At 56.9% G+C, this 19,420-nt stretch overlaps 1 protein-coding gene across 2 annotated transcripts in view; it reads left to right on the top strand.

Annotated features, from left to right (window-relative positions):
* Positions 1-19,420, top strand: part of SORCS2 (sortilin related VPS10 domain containing receptor 2) — a 512,852-nt gene that overhangs the window by 435,452 nt on the left and 57,980 nt on the right. For both annotated transcript variants that reach the window (XM_087434882.1, XM_087434881.1), the window contains exons 6-8: positions 3,885-3,949; positions 7,147-7,265; positions 12,738-12,827. In XM_087434882.1, coding sequence (XP_087291008.1) covers positions 3,885-3,949; positions 7,147-7,265; positions 12,738-12,827 — 274 coding nt within the window. The remainder of the gene's footprint in view (positions 1-3,884; positions 3,950-7,146; positions 7,266-12,737; positions 12,828-19,420) is intronic.

The following is a 19,420-nucleotide window of genomic DNA, read 5'->3' as shown; positions in this document are numbered from 1 at the left end:
GGCTCCCCATTTGTGTTCCCTTGGGAGCCACTCGACAACTCCTTGGAGCAGTGTTCTAGTCTCCCTGCACCAACGAGAAAACTCTGGTGCTCAAGAAATGCTTGTGGGATGAGCCAGTGAGACCCACAGAGGATGGGGACTTGGCCGAGGGCCGGGCGGCAGAGGGAGCTGGAGGCCAGGAGCCGGCTCAGAGCTGCATTAGCTCCTACCAGCAGTGCCAGGACCCGTCCTTCTGCTGAAACTGCCTTTGGGGACTCGCACAGCTACACACGTGTTCTTTGTGCCGCATGCTCTTTCTCGTGTGCACGCACGCACGTGCACACACACACACTCGTATCCTTTCCCTTCCTTCTCTCATTTGTGCAACAGGCTATTGCACAGGCCTCCTCGCCCAGCCACAGTCCTGTCTCTCCAGTGGACAAACGTGGTGGGAATGGCGCCCCTGTCCCCTCTTGCTCCACATACGTGTCCATGCTAGTCCTGGCAAGGAGCTGGCTCCCTGACTAATGGCCCCAGGGCTGAAGGGAAGCTTTGTCTCCGCTGGAATATTGGCTCCTGGTCAGCGTCCTTTCGCTGGTGGGAGAGTGATGGCTCTCTCTCCACGTGGCCGCCCAGGGGAGGGCCCAGTTCCTGCCTCGGAAACTGGAGCCCCGCCATCAATCACCGGCCTTGTCACTAATGTCAACTGCTGTCCCCAAGGCCTCACAGGAGGTGGGCGGGGCAAGGAGGCGGGATTTCTGAGCCGCTGCGGTGGCCTAGGGGAGTGGCAGAGCAGCCAAGCTGCCATGGGGTGTCCAGTGACAGGCAAGGCTGCGTCAGCATCTGGGCCTTGGCCGAGCTCCCAGGACACCCTCCAGCTGGAGAGAGAGTCCAGCCCACAGATACTGAAAGTAAACTGGGGTGCTGATTCAAACATGCTGTTATCTTGGGCAAATCATGTTATTTCTTCCCCCAAGTTTCTCAGATTGCTCTGAGTTGTTATGCGTGTGAGAGAGTCACGCCAGATGCCTGGCCGCTGGGGACCAGAATCTCTCCTGGAATGTGGTGGCAGTGACGGTGCGGTGATGGGGGCCCCCCGTAAGCAGTGAATAAGGCTGTTTCGACAGCATTTCCAAGGCGCTCTTTGTCCTTGAACTGACAGCGGGAATTGCCAAAGCCCCGTGTTCTGTCTGAAGCTTGACCACTTATGTTTTGAGAAGCTAAACAACAAGTGGGCTCATTGGGGTGGCCTTGTGGGCACGGCAGGGCGGACAGCGCTGGGGGGACCTGCTGCGTTCCGTCCGGGCCCACCGTGAGCGTGTCACTTCACCCTCCTGTCAGTCTCTCAGTGGCCCCAGGACAAAATCTACCAGCAGCCGCCCAGTGGCTGCCCTGTTGTGATTGCTGACCGTCCCCCAGGCACCAGACTGAGACTGAACGCCTCTTCTTATGGGATCCACACCACAGCCCCTGAGAGTCTTCCCCTCAGGTTGCAGGGGGGAAACTGAGGCTCAGAGAGGCTGAGGCACTTGTCCTAGGGCAGGTTGCCAGGGAGCAGCAGCCCCGGGCTGTGGCTACCTCTGCTCATGGCCTGTGGCCGTGCTGCTGACCGCTCTGCTGGGCAGCCTGGCCGCCTGCACTTCACCAGGCGTGGCCGTGTCTGCTGCTCCGCTCAGCTCTGCGCTCGCCCGGGAAAGCCTTAGCCTCCTCCTCCGTCGGTGCCAGTGCCCGCCCAGCTGTGGGACCGGCCGCAGTGCCTCTGTTCCACCCGCCGCAGGCTTGGTTGCAGTGCCTCTGGGGCTTTATCAGAACCGTCTGCATCAGAGCTTCCTTAGCATCCAGCAGGAGTAAAAATCAACTCCCCGCAGTCCCAGAGCACCTCGCTCTCCAGAGATCGGCTTGCCTGTGGGCCGTGTCATGTGCCTGCTGTTTGACAAGAAGGCACAGGGGTCCACACTTGTGGTTTCCTGCAGGGAGCCAGGCTCCTGTGATGTGCTATAAATGCAGAGTCTCTCGTGATCTTCAAAACCCATGACCAGCGTTTCTGGGGCAGGGACCTCGGGCCCACTGTGCTGTGTGCTTAGTGCAGGGGTGCCACGGCCATGCTGAGAAACGGCAGTGGGAGACACTCTGATGGGGGAGTGGGAGGGTGAAGGATGGGAGCGGCGAGTGGATGAACTTATAGAAAGAGTGAATGAATGAGTGAGTGAGTGAGTGAGTGAAGGAGTGAGTGAATGAATTAGTGAGTGAGTGCATGAGCGGGGAACAGGCGGTGTCATTGGCCCGCTGTACAGATGATGGATTGTCAGACTAAAATTCCCTGTGCCCAGCTGAGGACCCAGCAGTGCTCCTGTAAAGGGAACAATGTCCGTCTTGATTCAGAAAAGAGAGAGAACTGTCAGGCGGGAGAGCTACTTCCACGGAGCTCACAAAAGGTCTATTCACAAAGCCTGACTCAACGCTTCACCTTGACATCGAGACTCCCCACCCGGGGTCAGAGAGATCGATGCTGGTGCCCACGGTCTGAAACATCAGTGCACTGCGGGGGCTCCCAACCCGCTCCTGGCATGGAGCATCTGCGGGGGCCGTGGCGCTCAGACCCACTTACAGATTGCGCCCGTCCACCTGGGGCCAGCTGGGGCACCTGGGCCTGGGAGGCGGTGAAGCAAACCGGGCCCCCTGGGAGGTGGGTTGAGAACTGAACTCACCAACTCCGGGTGGGGCTGTCAGTGATGGGGGAGGGGCTGTGGGAGAGTGGGCGCTCTGCCGGGACGTCTGGAAGGGGCCGTGGGGACAGGCTGTGGGGAGGACAGCATGTCTGTCCCAGGCACAGAGTGACTGCGGGAAGTGACCTCCGCGTCCTGACCCTCAGTTTGCTCTTCGGCAAAGTAAGTGTGCCCCGTTAGGTCAGTGTCCCTGAGTGGGGTGGGTTTGGTGGATGGGTCACAATAGTCCTGTTGGCCTGGAGGCAGATCATCACAATCTAACCGGCTCGTCAGACCCACGACGCCCAGGTGTCCTTGCTTAGGAGAAGGATGAAGGTGGAGGGTTTCAGAGGGAGCCCCTGTGGGTAGATGACAGTCCCCTTGACCCACGGATACGGTAAATCTGGGAGACTCTGCACCAGGTCGTCTCCAAGGTTCCTTCTGTTCGAAAAATCTGCACTTCACATCCTGGGTGCCAGGCCCTGCGCTGGGCGGCACCGGGTCAGCGCTGAAGTGGTTGGACCCCGTCCCTGCCTCCCTGGAGGACACGGAGCTGGACCCTAGGATGCGTCTTCGTCCGCTCAGCCACAGTCCCCTCTGTGCTCCAGGCACTGCCTGAACCCCGAGACCAACACCATCACTCTGCCCCTTCCAGGGAGGGGCCGCGGCTGAGAGCAGCGCCTTCCCAGGGGCGCCCGGTGACTGGTGGCGAGGCCAGGGAGCAGGGGTCAAGGGAGGAGGACCCCGTGTGACCCCCGGCTCTGCCGCTCACAGCTGTGCGCCCTCGGGGGAGTTGCTTTGCTCCTCTGAGCCTCAGTTTCCTAATTTGCAAATTTAGAATGATATTCCCACGCGTGGCCCTGCCTCCTAAGATCGTCTTGATCAACAAAAAAAGAAAAAAAAAAAAACACCACAAAAGGGATGGGAAAGTGTCTTGTAAAGGAGAAAGTCCTCTGCAAGCAGTAGTATGCATAGAAGAACGCCAAGCCCACCCCGGGCCCCGCAAGGCAGACGCAGGGGCTCCAGTGCCTCCCAGGAGCAGGTTGGCCCTCGGGGAGGACTGTGACCTCTGACCCACAGAGCAAGGGTGACCTCAGACCCAGGAGGCCACGTGGCTCTGTGGGGTGGGGGATAGACACTGGCACCGCGAGTGGCCGAGGGACACCCTTCCTGGCGCCAACCTCAGCCCCTCTTTTCCAGGGCTGTGTCCGGGGTGGATGCCGACCCTGACTTAGTCCACATGGAAGCCCAGGACCTTGGAGGAGGTAAGCTGGGAGGGGTGCCTATGCCGGGTGTCCCTGAGCGTCCTCACCTGCGGCCAGCCTCCTGTGCCCGTGTGCACTCGCTCGTCCTCGGTGGCTGGCCCTGCACAGCCAGCCTCGCTGTGTTATGATGTGGCATAATTTTAGATGGGCTTGTTTTCCAGCTGGGGATAAATTGAAGTCAAGGAGCTCTGCTCCAGTGGAAAAGTCTATTAAGAGGGCGATTTGTTCTGGCCCCTGAGCATTGAGTGTTTCCTGCTCACTCAGCCCCCACTCCTGGCCCTGGCTGAGTGCTGGGGGTGGGGGGCCTCTGATGGCTTCCCCTCCAGTGGGGCGGGGGCCTGGCCACCCCAACCCAGCCGGCTTCATGCCAGAGCAAGCCCAGGGGCCTTGCATGCTCTGAGAAAGGTTCTCTGTGCTCCTGAGGGAAGAATATTGGCCGAAGAACCATGGAATGTTCTAGAACCGTGGGATTTTCTAGAACATCAGAGCCAAGAGGACCCATAGATTGTACTTTCATTCAACAAACACTTACTGAGTCCCCTGTGGGCCAGGCCCAGTGCTGACCCTGCTGGGGACACACAGCTGAACAAGACACAGCCCTGCCCCTTGTGTGGTGGGAGACAGCATAGACGCAGTCGACCATTGCATAAGCCGTGGGCCCCGAGTGCAGCAGGGAGGGAGGAGAGCAGGGGGGCACCACCCGGGTGCCGGTCCCTGTCCTGACCACACTTCCCTGCAGATGCTGGGCTCATGGTCTCCTCCTGCTGGTTTCTGTTCAAGGGGAGACCTGGGCAGAGTCACATTTAACATTAGTGGGAGCTGACAGGTGCAGAGCAGTGCACTTCCCTGCGTGGGACATGCTGTGTGGCACATAGGGTCGGTGCCGGGGAACACAGGGTCCTGGCCAAGAACAGGAGCACTGGCATCAGCTCCCAGCCCACCGTGTGCCAGCCGCGTGACCCCGGGCAGGTTACCCTGCCTCCCTGCGCCCGGTCTCCTCATCTGTGAAATGGGTCAGTACACACAGTGCTCAGTGCAGGGATGGCAGGGGTAAGCTCTCGGCGGATGGAAGCTACTGCTGGGTCCCTTTACCGTGTCCAAACCCTCAGCGCTTTCCTGGACCCGCCATCCGGGGAGGTGGAGCAGGTGCTCTTGTCACCTCTGCTCCACTCACTGGGAGAACAAAGCTCAGCGAGGCCCCAGGTTTGCCCACAGTCACAGGGTCCCAGGCCAATTCAGACCCCTGCTCCCGCCATGCTCCACGCACTAATCCAAAACCTCCCAGGCCCTGCAAGGGGCGACACGGGGCCTGACTCTCCAGCTGGGCTCGACAGAGCAGCTGCAGGCGTGCTTGTCTCTCATGACATCCCTGCCTCTGTCTTGGACTTCTTTCTTCTTGTCCTCGGCCCTCCCACCTTGCCCACCACCTCGTTTGGATTCCACAGCACCCAGGTGCCCTGTCACGCTCTGCACACTCCCCGGCCTGGAGCTCCTGGAGGACAGGGCAGGGTCTGACTGATTCACCACTGTGTCCCCAGTAGAGCTGCCGAGTGAATAAGCACATGGTCAGACGCCAGTCACCCTGAGCAGATGCTGGGACACTGTGACTGAGTGAGTGAATGAATGAGTGAGTGAGTGAGTGAGTGAATGAGTGGACAAATGAATGAATGAGTGAACAAATGAGTGAGTGAGTGAATGAGTGAGTGTGGGAGGGAATGAATGAGTGAGTGAGTGAGTGAATGAGTGGATTGTCAACTTTGAGTCTGGCCTGGGCTGGTCTCCCCACCGTGTGTCCCGCCGGGCAGGCCCACGACAGGAAATTCAGTGGGGACCGCAGGGAGTGACCAGGCGGTTTGAAGGGGAATTGGACGTGGTTCAGGAGTGTGGGCAGTGGCCCCGCCGAGGCTGACTGCGCACCTACTGTGTGCTGCTGTCTCACTGGACCCTAACAGCTCTTGGAGGTGGTCAGTAGCGTCCATGTCACAGTGGAGGAACTGAGACGGAGATGACCCTGCCCGTGAATTAGGCGTGGGTCCTCCTGGCCCCAGGCCTGGCCTCTCAGCTCTCTCCACGCTGCCCGGCCACCCGGAGCCGTGGGCAGGATGTGCCCCACGGGCTCTGAGGACTCCGAGCGCCCTTGCTGGGCTCCACCTTGGTCCGGGTGACGGAGTCCCACGCCCGCCCCCTACACTGGAGAGAAGAGCTTCCCAAGGCACGTGGGCTCCAGCCCGTCTGTACAGCTTCGCTGGACCCCAGCCCTGGGAAGACGGATGGACTGGAAATGACAGCAGCAGCTGCCAGGAAAGCGCATTCGATTTTGCTCAACCGCAAATCTTTGAAGAGATGAAAGTGGTCGCCTAAAGTTAGGGGGAAAGAACCCTTGAGGCCCAGCCCTGTTTAGGTAGAGACACCAGGAGGGCAGGAGGGGTCCCGTGCCCTGGTGGGCGCTGTGGTGCCTACGGTGGCCCTGTGCTGTCCCTTCCCGTGGGTGACTGCACGCACCCAGCGAGGGCTGGTTGGGTGGGAGTGTGTGGGGGTCTCCTGCCCGCAGCCTCATTGGGTCAGGTGGAGGTCCCTCTCCCAGAGAGACGGATCCAGGCGGCCATGTGTGTGCAGGTGCGGTCCCCGCCCATCGCCTAAGGCCCGGGTGGGGGCGGCAGGGAGCAGTGGGAGAAGGTGGGTCAGGTCGGGCACTCACGTTCCAACAGTCGCCTGCCCAACTTTAGCTCGGGGTCAGCAAACGTCTTCTGTCGGGGCCGGCCACTGATCTTTCCAGCCTGGCGGCGGTATGGCCTCTGCTGCCGTCGCAGTGTGGAGGCGGCCGTGGCCGGCACGTGAGCGAGCAGGCGCGGCTGTTGCAGGAAGGCTTCATTCGTGAAAAGCTGGCTGGCGCTGTAGACCAGTGACCTCGCCGCTCCCTCAGCCTCAGTTTCCTCGTCTGTAGGGTGGGACCACTGATAGCTTCCTGAGGACTAAAAGCGCTCATCGCAGGGGGGCGCCTGGCCAAAGCCGCCGCCTGCCGCCGCGGCGTGTCACGGGCAAGCCCACGTTCAAGCCCCGCGGCAGCACCTGCAATGCGGGCGGGGCCGGGAGCGGGCCAGTGCTTCGCCGTGCCTGGGCCCGTGACGGGCTCTCCCCAGCCGGGGTCTGAACGTCTGAGATTTCGCGCGCCGCGGGGCCGGCTCTCTCTCCTGCAGGTTTTCGGTACGTGACCTGCCGGACCCACAACTGCTCCGAGAAGACGCTCGCGGCCCCGTTCGCGGGCCCCATCGACCACAGCTCCCTGACCGTGCAGGACGGCTACGTCTTCTTTAAGGTGGGCTCGCTTCTGGGCTTTTGGAAATCGGCGGGAGGTGACGTGGCGTCTAAGCCGCTCTGGGAAGATGGAAGCACCCAGACAGGAGGCGTAAAATGGCTGCTTTACTCTCAAGTGCTGCTTGGTTCACAGCGTCCCCGCACCCGTGGCGGTGGCTGCAGGCGCCTCCAAAGGCCCCACGAGCCAGAACCCTGGCTCGGGGACACCATCCGCCCCTCTTCCCTTCTGCCCACCAGGACCGCCCCCAGCCCCCACAGCTCCGGGTCCCCCAGCTCAAACCCGTTTTGCCCCATTTGGTTTCAGTGACTTTGGAACTGATAAGGGCTGTCTCTGGTCGTTGTTCTTGGCTGCCTGTACACACGAGTACTCAGGTCACAGGTGGGACCACCCTCAGAAACCATTCAGCAACTGCAGTGAAGAATCGGTCATGCCGATTCTTGATTACCTCCATTGACGAGGCAGTCACCCCTTCCACAACAGCCTAGCCCTCTCCCGGCTAGCTCAAATCTTTAGAAAGTTCATCCCAGCACTGAGACGAAGTGTTTCCTCTACTCCCATCCAGTGGCCCCTGTTCTGCCCTCTGGGATCCCATGAGACAAATCCAAAGGATCCTACAGAGAAAGCCCCTTGAGGGCAGCCACTGGGTGTTGTCTCCCCAGAAGGCCCCTCTGTGCTCCCCAACCTGCCCTTTGCCCTGTCTCAGGGACACTTCGTCACCCCAGCTGCCCCTCTCCACGCACGCATGTGCCAGGGGCCCTTGTGGAGTTAGGGGCTGGAACTGGCAGGGGCATCACTGTCTCCCATTACAGCAGGCCAGGCAAGAGGCTCCTGCCATCCCCCGGCCCTAACTTCCAGCCCTGCCGCATTCTCCATCGCCCTCTGCTAACGCCAGCCCCATGGCTTCCGATTCCTTCTCTGTGTTTGCATACACTGTCCCCTGTGCCTGGAACACCCGCACTCCCTTCTCCACCTGGCCAGCTCCTGCTCCTCCTCCAAGACTCGGCCATGCACCGCCTCCTCCAGGAAGCTTTCCCTGACCTCCGCCTCTGCTTCAGGCCCACTGGCTGCCTGCTTGGAGCGCCCCAGCCCTGTGCCTTCCTTGCTCCCGGCCCAGGCCACACTGTCATCCTTTATTGTCACAATCTGAGGCAGGGCTCTCGGTCTGCTCTGTACTCAGCACCGCTGTTTCCCCTGCACCTCGCACTGCGTTTCCACAAATGTCTGCTGAGTATCAGAGCAAAGACGGTGTCAGCTTTTTGACAACCATCTCCCATGTCGAGTGGTTTCTAAACATTCTAATTGTCTGGTCTGCCAGCGCCCCAGCCTGAGACCCGGGGGCACCTGTGGCTGCACAGGTTGGGTTAGTACTCAGAGCAGCGTGGGGCAGCATGGGGGTCTCAGGCAGAGGGGCTGGGGAGGCCTGACTGTAGGGTGGGCCGTGGGAGGTAACGGGAGGATCCGAGGACTGGGTGCCGTCAGGAAGCGGGACACACTATGATTGGGCCTCGCAATAAATCTCGGGAAGGAGGGGGCTCAGCGAGGCCAAGCCGAGCCGGTGGAGACGCGGCCCTCAGCCGTCTCAGCCGGGACGGGCGGGTGGTCATTTTGTGGTTCCGTCTGTCTGTGTTCAGACGTGGTCACCACATGCTCTCGGCTCTGTCCCCATCCCTCACGCTCGCCAAGTGGCCTGGTCTGACATTGGTGTCCGGTGACACTGTTTGTGTTGGACAGGGGAACGCCCAGCCTGGGTGTGAGCACGGTGCCCCCAGCGCCCACTCCGGCGGCCGGGGCCCCTGTGCTAGTGCAGCTCACGGCCTGAGTCGCTCTGGTCTCCGCCCTTCTCAACAGTGGCCCAGAAAAGCTGTTCCTAACCCCCGGCTGGGGCGCCACCCGGAGGCTGCCCTCCTGCGGTGCTGGTTCTCCGGCCCATTGCCCGCAGGGAGCCCATGGGAAACGCTGGGAGGTGGCCCTGCCCCCCTCCTCTCTTTCCTTCCTTCCCGCCTGGTCCTTGGGGGACCCAGGCCCTTCCCGCCATTTCTCTCTGCCCACGGGGTGAGATGAACCTGACAGCCATTGCCAGGGGAATCGCCCTCTGCGGTGGCCGCAGGGCGTAGGTGCCTGTGGGGCCCAGACCTTCTGTCCCCGTCTGGGCTGGACCTCACCTCGCCCATGGGGTAGCGGAGAGGACAGTGGCCTGTGCTTCCCAGACCTGTCCAAACGGCGCTCCCACGGCTGAGATCCGAGACCCGGCTCTGGGGGGCCGCTGCCGTGTCCGGCTCGGAGGGGTGGATGCCCTGCGGTCACCCGCTCCGTCCTCCCTCCTGGCCCACAGTGACAGGGCTGCTCTCTCTCGAGCTCCTCGGGGAGCACAGACGCCCAGAAACCGCTTTGCTCACAGCATTTCCCGTCTTTGCTGTAGCCCCATTTTACTGAAGAGAAAACAGAGGCTCAGGGACACTAGGTGCTCTGCTGAGCGCCACGGCCAGTGGGGCACGGTCCCCGGGGGCACTGCCTGCATCGGCTCCCCTCCTGGGCCGGGTCCTGCTCACTGAGGCCGCGGCGGGCGGCGGGCGGCGGGCCCCGGGGGGTGTAGGGTGGGTGCCTGGCCCCTCCCTCCGCACGTCCTCCCATCTGAGCAGGCAGTGCCCGGTCTCCTGACGGGACAGCGGGTGTCTGGTGTGCCCTTTGCCCCCGGCCACACCTACAGTCTGCTCTGGTGGAAGGAGCACTGGCTGGGGAGTCGGCAGAGAATCCAGACCCTCCACCAACGGGCGGGAGACCCTGGGCAAGCCTGGGCGCCTGCCAGGCTCTCGGCACAGGACGGGCACCATGGCCTCCCTGCGGGCCTGCAGTGTCACCTGCAGTGGTCACCTGAGGGAGAGCTGCAGGAGGCGCCCAGGGAGCGCTGGGCCCCCGGAGGCCACAGAGCGCCTGGGCAGGGCTCGGAGCCGGCACGGAGCGTCCGCAGGTCCTGAGTCAGGCCGCTGAGCGGCGCTGGTTCCTTTGCTGGAGCCACGCTGTGGGGAGGGTAACAGGGCCCTGAAAGAGGCCCTGGGCCTCGGGGGTGTTTCTTCAGACCCGAGTGGGGGGTCTGGACCTGAGGGGCCACTGACTGGCTTGCACAGAGCCATTGTTCCCCCTCTGAGCCTCTGTTTGCTAATCCACGAAATGGGCATGAAGTCCCCGTCCACGGGAGGCCTGGGACAGATGCGGGCAGCATTCACCACTGGGCAAGGCCCCGCTGGAGCTGCCAGATGACCTCGCCCTCGAGAGAAGAAAAGCTCGGTTTAGAGAAGAAACAGCTCTTCCCGGTTGGTGGCTCGCCTGCAGCCCGGCCGGAGGCTCCGGGTTGGCCATTCTGAGAAGGTGATGGCAGTGCGGGCAGATTCGAACGTAAAGGATGCTGCTGTGTTTAGAACCTTCCCGTGGGGGAGGCTGGCCTTGCCTGGCTCCACTCACCAGGGGAAAGTCGCATTTGCATCTCTCCGAGGTGGCGGTGCTGCTTGGCCCACAGCCTCAGAACTCAACCGCAAGCCCCCCGCCACCCCTTAGCCTGTGGATGAGGAGGGGCAGCAGTTCTGAAGGCCTCGATCCTTCTCCACCAGGCCCAGCAGACGGCCCAGCTGTCTTCCCACCAGCTCCTGGCAGGAGTGGGACTGGGCACACCCTCACTCCCTGAGCATCCGCCCATGGCTCCCCAGTGCCCTCCCCGGTGAAAGCAAAGTTCTCCAGGGGTGGAAGGCCCGTGGAGCCTGGTGCTGCCTTCTCTTAGCCCCTTGCTGGAGCTCAGCTGATGGCAGACAGGGCTCTGAGAAGGACACTGACTTCTCTCGGCCACTCCCTCTCCGTCTTCCCCCACCTGCTGAGCAGGTCATCCGTCTCCGTCTCCGGGCTGCGTGGCTCTTCCTTGTGAGAAAGCAGGGCACCACCTCCTCCAGGAAGTCTGCCCGGCCTCGCTCCCCCCAGGGGCCCCTTTCTCTGAGCTCCCAGGACACCTGAGCTTCCCGCATCACAACACTCCCCACTCCAGGGGCCTGAGGGCCGGACCACCACAGACCTCACCGTCCCACCCTCAGGGACAGAATCGTTTGGAGAGGTCGTGTCATCATGTGGTCATGATGCTTTGCACACCGCGGGCGTGTGGTAGGGGTGGCTGTGTACCTGTTGATTTGCAATAACAGGCGTATCCAACCCCTGTGTGATTCCTGCTGGGGCCACACGCTGCCCCAAGCGCTTCACAGCCGCTCATCCCCACAGCTGCCCATCAGGCAGCCTCTGATATCGCCGTCCCCATTTCACAGGGGGGAAACTGAGGCACGGAAAAGTCATGTAGCTCTGCCAAGGCCACGTGGCTCAGAGGTGGAGCTGGAATCAGCCTGGGCAGTGATGCAGGATGCCTGTGACCTTAAGCACGGCGCCGTGTTGCCATATACACATGCACACACACACACGTGCACACACACACACACGCACGCACGTGCACACACACATGCACACACACGTGCGCACACACACACATGGACACACACACGTGCACACACAGGACTCATGCCCACACACTCACACATGGAATGCACACCCACACACACCTGTGCACACACAGAGAACACATGCACACGTGTGTGTGGGATACATGTTCACGCTTTCACATGCATGGGGTGCACACCCACACATGCATGCATAAACGGAAAGCGTGCACATGTGTGCACACGTGTGCGCCTTCACACACATGCACACACAGGGAACACACCCTCACACGTGCACACGCACACACATAGAGGCCTAGAGGTCACAGGACACTGCCTCCCCTTCGCCACCCCCTCGCCCCTCTTCCCGTCCCTCTCTCCTCCTGCCCCGTCCCCAAGGAAGCAGACGCCTCTTTTCCTGGCTCTTCTGTTATCTCCTGTGGGAGACGACAGCTCCGTGTCTCGGTTTTCTCATCTGTAAAATGCAAGTGATCACAGTTCACAGAGTTGTTTGTTATGAGAACAAATGAGCCGCTCTCAGCACAGTGCCAGCCACGTCCACGCCCACAGTCGCAGGAAGCGTTGCCTCTTGTTTTGTCTCTCATGCCTCAGGGTTTGGTGGTCATCTTTTGTGGCTGGAGCTTACCTTTGGCCTGTATCTTCCTCTACCCAGTGGCTCACCGAAGTACTCTCCCTAAGAGAAGTTCTGGGGAACAGGGTTTTCTCCACCTTGTTCCATAACTTGGATGCAGGGAAACAAGGTGCTGAGAGTGCATGGGGAGAGAGGTTAGTTCTAGCTGAGGGACGTGGGGGAAGACTTCCCAGAGGAGGGTTATTTGATATGGGGCTCTGAAGGATGAATAGGAGTCTGTCTACTTCAGGCAGAGCAGGTGTAAGCAACGTAAAATTTCACCAGCTGAAATACAATGTGTAGTATTTCATTCATGAGGCTCTGGCTTGACAGGAAAGCAAGCTCCTTAAAAACTTGTTTCCTCTCTCCTGTTAGGCAACCTCAACAAACCGGACTAAATACTACGTCTCTTATCGTCGCGGTGAATTTGTCCTGATGAAGCTGCCGAAGTACGCACTGCCAAAGGTAGGGGTGGTTTCCCCGGCCCCTGCCACGTGGCCACGGCCTGAGCCGGCACTGACTCTGGGCCACAGGACACGTGCACGGGGCTCCGTGGCCCCAGGTCAGGACAGGGGAGCGAGGGTGGCCATGCCTCCTGCGACTCCTCTACCCTCCCACCCTCCGCTCCAGCCCCACGTGTGCCCGGCTCCGCCCGGTCTTAGGGCTGCTGCCACGCTCTTCCCTCTGCCTGGTCCGTCTTTTCCCAAGACTCCTGCACTTGTGATGTTCCCGAGTCGTGCCTCCGACTAGTGACCCTCCGGGCGGGTCCAGGCCTCGGTTTCCCGTTCGCAGCCACCCTTCTCCTTCCTGACACCCAGGGTGCTGGGGGGCCCCCGCGTTGTCTCCTGCTTTCCACAGCAGTTTCCAGGGCTGGGGGAGGTTTCTGTTTTATTCACTTCTGCATTCCAACCGCCTGGTATGGTGTGCAGTCACAGTCGATGCTCCGTCAAAGCTACTTCCTCCCCTCTGCCAGGGTAGGCGAAGCAAAGGGGGACGTGGGGGCTGCCCAGACCCGGCCCCCAGCCCTGCCTCAGGCCAGAGTCCACAGTCCCCTCCCTGCTGACGTGGTGTTCCCATTTTACAGAGGAGGCGATTGCCATTCAGAGAGGCTGAGTCTCCTGTCTGAGGTCACACAGCTAGTAAGAAACCAAAGCAGGTCTCAAACCCAGGTCCGGGCGAGTCTGAGTCCAGCCTCATGCCACATCCCCCTGCAGAGGACGTGGGATGGCCCGCGTCACAGACCCCCATTCCACGTGCAGAGTTTAGAAGCACAGAGTGCAGCAGCCTTTCCTCCCACGTATTCACCGAGCATCAAGTATAAGCTAGGATCTGTGCTAGGAACTTGTCTGCAGCTGAATCCGACACCCCCGTTTCCTGCTCTTGTGGGGTTTTCAGAGAGGAAATAGGCAGAAAATTGAGTATACAGACAAACATGTAAAATAATTGCAAGTCGTGGTCTGTGCTATGAAGGGAACAAGAGGCAAAGACAGAGTGATGGAGGGTGAGGAAACTTGCCTGAGGAGGATATTTCATCTGAAGCCCAAAGGTTGCAGGAGAGCTGTTCAGGTGGAGGGCAGTGCCTGTGCAAAGGCCCTGGGGCAGGAGCGAGCCTCGCTGAGGGAAGGGGGAAGCGTGGGGTGAGAGCAGATAGGCACTCGGGGCCCTGCAGGCCTGGGGCTGTGGATTGTTGTAAAGTCCTGTACCCCTGAGCTGCTGCGCTGGCACCGTCACACCCCCCTGGGCCAGAAATGGGAAAAGTACATGAGGCTTTTAAAAACATTTTAAATTTTCTCTTTAAAAAAGAAAAGGAAAGGGAAAGAGAAAAAAATGGAAAGGAAAGAAAGAAAAGGAGCAAGCTTAGTAGATTAAGTCCAGGCCTGGCCGAGTAAGTAAATTAGAAGCTAATGGTCTCGTTTAGGGCAAATGCAAGTGGTGTCCCTGGGGGTGAGGGGACTTTTCCTGCACCCTGGGGGCTGCAGCATCAGAAGCGTCCTCTGTCCTGGTGTTGGGGAGGCGGCCACATGGCGAGGAGGAGTTAGGCGGACACCCGGGTCCCTCCCTGCTCCCCTCTGGCATTGGGACCGTGGGTGGCTGCCGCCCCTCTCCGGGACGGGGGTGGCTGGAGCAGCGGCAGGACATTTCTGAGGGCGTTCTCAGGAGCCTACGGCCACGAGTCATGACCTCCGTGACCTCGAGCGCTGGCTGCACCTCCCTGGACCTCGGGGTCCTCGTCTGCAGGGGACATGGCAGTGTGGGTTTCTCAAAGTGGTCGTGGGGTTTGCAGGACGCCCCGGCGCGTGTCCTGCTGCAGGCCCTCAACAGTGTGCATGACATGCTGCTGCCTCCCCCCCCGTTCCTGAGGCTCTGATGGAAGATACAGCCCCCACATCGTAAGTGGGTGATGGAAATGAGACACACGCCCCTCGTGTCCTCCAGTCGCAAAGGAAGACCAGGGACCCACTCAGATTGGCGGCATTTGCATTGGCACCAAGTCTTCATTTGGGGGTCCCTGCCCAGGACACGGTGACGGGCAGTTGAAGATGATGGGCGAGTCAGGTTGCTCTCCAGGAACACGACCCCCCAGGACCGAGTGGTCCTCAAGACCACACGGCGCCTCGCCGAGAGTGGTGCCCGGCCGGGGGGCGGCCTGCTTCCTCTTCTCCAAATTCCGGAGAGCAGCCAGAACCTGGTGTTTCCCACCAACATCTTGTAGAACTGGCTAATTGAATTTCCTAATCAGATTTTGTGTTTTATGGTAAATTTGTAACTCTTGCCTGTTTCTTCCCCCCAAGCCACCCCCATCTGTTTTCCTTTAATTGCCCAGGTGGCATGAAAACAATAGAAGTCAGAGCAGAGGGGACTCGCCCACAGCTTCCCTCCCGGGTCACGGGGCCCCTGGTTGGTTTCCCCGAAGTCCCTGGCCAGATGCCAAAGTGACTGTTGTGTGGCTGAATCTTAGCAGGCGCTCCGGGCTGCAGCTTGCTCTCAGGTGACATTGTGTCGTGAGAATGTTCCAGAATGATACACGATATCCACTTGAAGTGACTGCAGAACTTTCAGTTGAGCAGCACCTCCCTTTAGCCAGGCCGATTCCTGTCCCCTGGACATTTGGGTTGTTTCCAGTTTTCGTAACTATAAACAGGCTACAATGAATATATCTGGGCCCGCAGGTATTTCTTTTTTTTATTTTTCTAAGAACTGCTGGGCAATGGGTACAAATGTTTGCGTAGTTTAGCTGCTTTTTCAAAGGGTCCCACCTTGCCATCAGCTAAGTTGGAACAGACCAGCTTCAACACGGCTTTGCCAAATTTTGTGCTATATCATTTCTTTCTGCTTCAGAGGTATAAATGGCACCAATCTGCTAGTTTAATTAACCTATCTGTGAAAACTAGAAAGGGTGAACAGTTTTTATTATATTTGCCAGCATCCTTGAATTGTTTTCTTTGTAAGGATTTTAAAAAAGAAAAACAAAACTCATGTTCCCTAACAGAAAAAAACAGGCATAGGCTGTAGATCGACAGCCTATGTATCTAAAAGAGGAGAAACAGTCAAATGACTGTCAATTGTATAAAAACATTCGTAAGAGTGAAGTAAAGGTGAACAGCTTGCACACAGCTTGCAGGAGCCAGGGTGGGCAATAAGAACCTTATCCTGCAGATGCTGGGGGTCTGTGCTCTGATTGTTGATTGCTGCTTCTGATCGTGGAGGTGCAGACACCCAGCTGGGCAGCCATCGCTGCAACCCCCACCAGCTGAAGCAGGGTCCACGGGATTTAAAGGGCCAGAGCCTGTTTTCCCCCCTGTATTTTCCTTCTTTTCCCCTTTCGAGAGCCAGACATTTAAGGACTAGGACACTCAAAAGCAGTTACATATATGGAGGAATTTAGAAAGTCACCTGCATGCTGAGGAAAAGTACAGGCTTAGAAAAGACTTAGAAGAACTTAAGTTTACACCCCAGACTGATCCCTGGTGCAGAGACAGCCTACAGCAATCAAAATCAAAAACAAACCAGCAAACACTGGGGAACAGGGAGAATCTGATTTCCAGAGATACCACATTATCAGATTCAAACATCCAGTTTCCAACAACAAAAAAGTCACAAATGGTACAAAGAAAGTATGATCCATTTGGGGAAAAAAACCCAGAAATTGTTCCTGAGAAAATGCAGGTGGCAGACCTACTAGACAAAGACTTTAATACAACTGTCTTAAAGATGCTCAAAGAACTAAAGAAAAATGTGGAGAAAGTCAAGAAAACAATGTTTGAAGAAAATAGAAATACCAAGATGCAGATAGAAAACATAAAAACTCTGGAGCTAAAAAGAACAATAATTGAAATGGAAAATTCACAAGAGGGATTCAAAAGTAGATCTAAACAGACAGAAGAAAGAATCAGAGAATTTGAAGATAGTTCAATGGAAATGATCAAGTCTGAGGATCAGAAAGAAAAAGGAGTGAAGAAAAGTGAACACCATCTGAGATATCTGTGGGACACCATCCAGTGGACCAACATATGCATCATGGGAGTCCAAGAGGAGACCAGAGAGAGAAAGGGGCAGAGAGGTTATTTGAAGAAATAATGGCCAAAAACTTCCCCAAATTGATGAAAGATGTGAATGTAAATATCTAAAAAAGCTTGATGAACTCCAAGTAGTATAAACACAGAGAGACCTGCACCAAGATACATTATAATCAGACTGTTGAAAGACAAAGCAAGAATCTTGAGAGCAGCAAGAGAGAAGCAACTCACCACACACAAGGGCTCCTCAATAAGACTATAAACAGATTTCTCATCAGAAACCTTGGAGGCCAGCAGGCGGTGAGTCGATATATTCAAAGTGCTGACAGAGTCTGATGAAGGTGCTGGTTCATTAGGCCGTTCCACGAGTTTATGTAAAGATCTATGGGGAAATTTACCCTATCATGCTTATTAAAAATGTTTTTAAACTTTCTACAATTACTTCTTTAAAATGTGTTCACTACAACTGATGGAATAATACAAATCTCTGTACCATTTCTACCTGTTTCCTCTTCATTCCTCCCTTCCACGACAATCTCATTTCCTCATTCCTCAGTGTGACTGTTGCAGAAACCCTTGGAGACCTCTCAATATCCATTCTGCCCTTTCATCTTAGTTTAACAAACTGCACATTTTAGCTGGCACATTGCTTTCCAGCTAAAAAACTACATTTCCCAGCTTCCCTTGCAGCTAAATATGGTCATGTTTCTAAAATCTGACCAATGAGATGCAATTGGGATTGTCATGGGAGACTTCTCAGAGCCCTCCTTTAAAGGCAAGCCTTTTGCTCCCTCTTTCCTTCCTCCTTCCTGTTGCCCTGCGTGTCAACATGATGGCTGGAGCCCTAGCAATCATTTTGGACTGTGAGGACAAGGGCTGTATCATGGGACGGTAAAATCATGACCCAGAAGGAGCCTCTGTCCCTGGTGACTTTGTAGAGCTTTCATACTGGACTGTCTACCTCTGGACTTCTTTTACACATGGGAGAAATGAACTTCTATCTTGTTTGTCACTTTTTTCCCCCCAGTTTCTGTTACTCACAATCAAACCTATTTCTACCTGGTAAGAAATATTGGCGACCTTGGTGTTTCCTTCTGCGTATTTATCCAAGGCATACAAATATATACATACAAACACCTACACATATTTGTGATTGTTTTTCATATCCTTTGTTTACAAATAGAGTCAACAAATGTCTCTACCTCGAGCTTTTCTTAAAAACAAGAGTTATAAATACAAATATAAGCAAAAATTGCGTATTACTTATCACTTTCTAATCAGCAAAGATTTTTAAAGGAGCATTCTCAGTATTGGAGTGCATGAGGTGAAATGAGTGTCCTCTACCCTGCCGTTGGGGAAAGACTTAATACAAACTCTGGGGATAGTAACTATGTAACAAGAGCTTTAAAAATGTGCCTGCTCTCAATGCAGCAGTTTCCCTTCTTAGAATTTATGTTAAGGAAATAACCAGCGAGGCAGAGATCTGTCTGGGAATGTTCATGACTGTTTAGCACATAATTTTGGAGACATTAAAGGCTCACCAGTGGGGAAACCATTCAATGAAATATGGTACGTCCACAAAATGGACTATCACACAGTCATTAAAAGTGGTGTTTACACATAATTCTAACAACAGAGGAAAATGCTCCCCATATAATGTGAAAAAGCGAGCTACAAACCACACATGAAAAAATATATGAATCACACTCGGGAAAAGCCCAAAAGTAAACGTTTTAAAATGTTAATATCGGGTCTCTCAAGGGGAGGCATTGTAGGCAACTTTTAGTTGCTTTATACGTTTTTCTTTGTTTCCCAGATTACAGTAAACATTTACCCAATGCATTTACCCAGGTTATGCAAACACTCACCCAGGTGCAGAGGAGACCAAGTCTGAATTAATGCAAGAGCAGTAAACATCGAATGCTCATGGCACGGTTGATGTGGGCACGCCCTGAGCTCGGCACCACCGTGGCACGGCCGATGGCACGCCGCCCCTGCTGAGGCAGCAGAGTGACCAATGCCTGGTGACACACAGTGCAGTTTGGCCTGTGGCCACGCGTGGAGAAATGGGAGGGGAGGCAGGAGAGAAGACCAGCGATGACCCTGCTCTGCGTGTTGGGGTTCACATTGCAACCCTCAGACCCACCTCCAGCCCATTTCACAGATGGGGACCACGAGGCCCTGCATCCCCGACCTCTGTAATCCTTCCAACACTAGCTTCCTTGTTCTAGTCATTTCTGTACGTTAGATTTACGTCCGCAGACAAAGGTCCAGCTCGTGCTGCTGGGGTCCCCCCTGATTGGGAGCCGCACAGTGGGTGCTTCACCACACCGTGTCCCCTCTCTGCAAAGCCCGTTCTTTGGCCGCACAGCACAGGGGCCGGGCGGGAGGGAGGGAGGGGTCCAGGCAGCCACGTCTTTGCTCTCACTGGAAGGCCATGCCGACTGGACAGACTAGGGGCCCAATCTGTTATTAGGGAGAAAAAAATTACCTTCTCTACGCCCTAGCGTCAGAGGAGACAATGTAAAGGGAAGCGTACCC

Source organism: Ceratotherium simum, chromosome 8 (assembly GCF_057802395.1).
Source record: "Ceratotherium simum simum isolate JZ-2026a chromosome 8, ASM5780239v1, whole genome shotgun sequence".
Lineage (NCBI taxonomy): Eukaryota > Metazoa > Chordata > Mammalia > Perissodactyla > Rhinocerotidae > Ceratotherium > Ceratotherium simum.
This window is presented reverse-complemented; position numbering and strand designations above follow the sequence as displayed.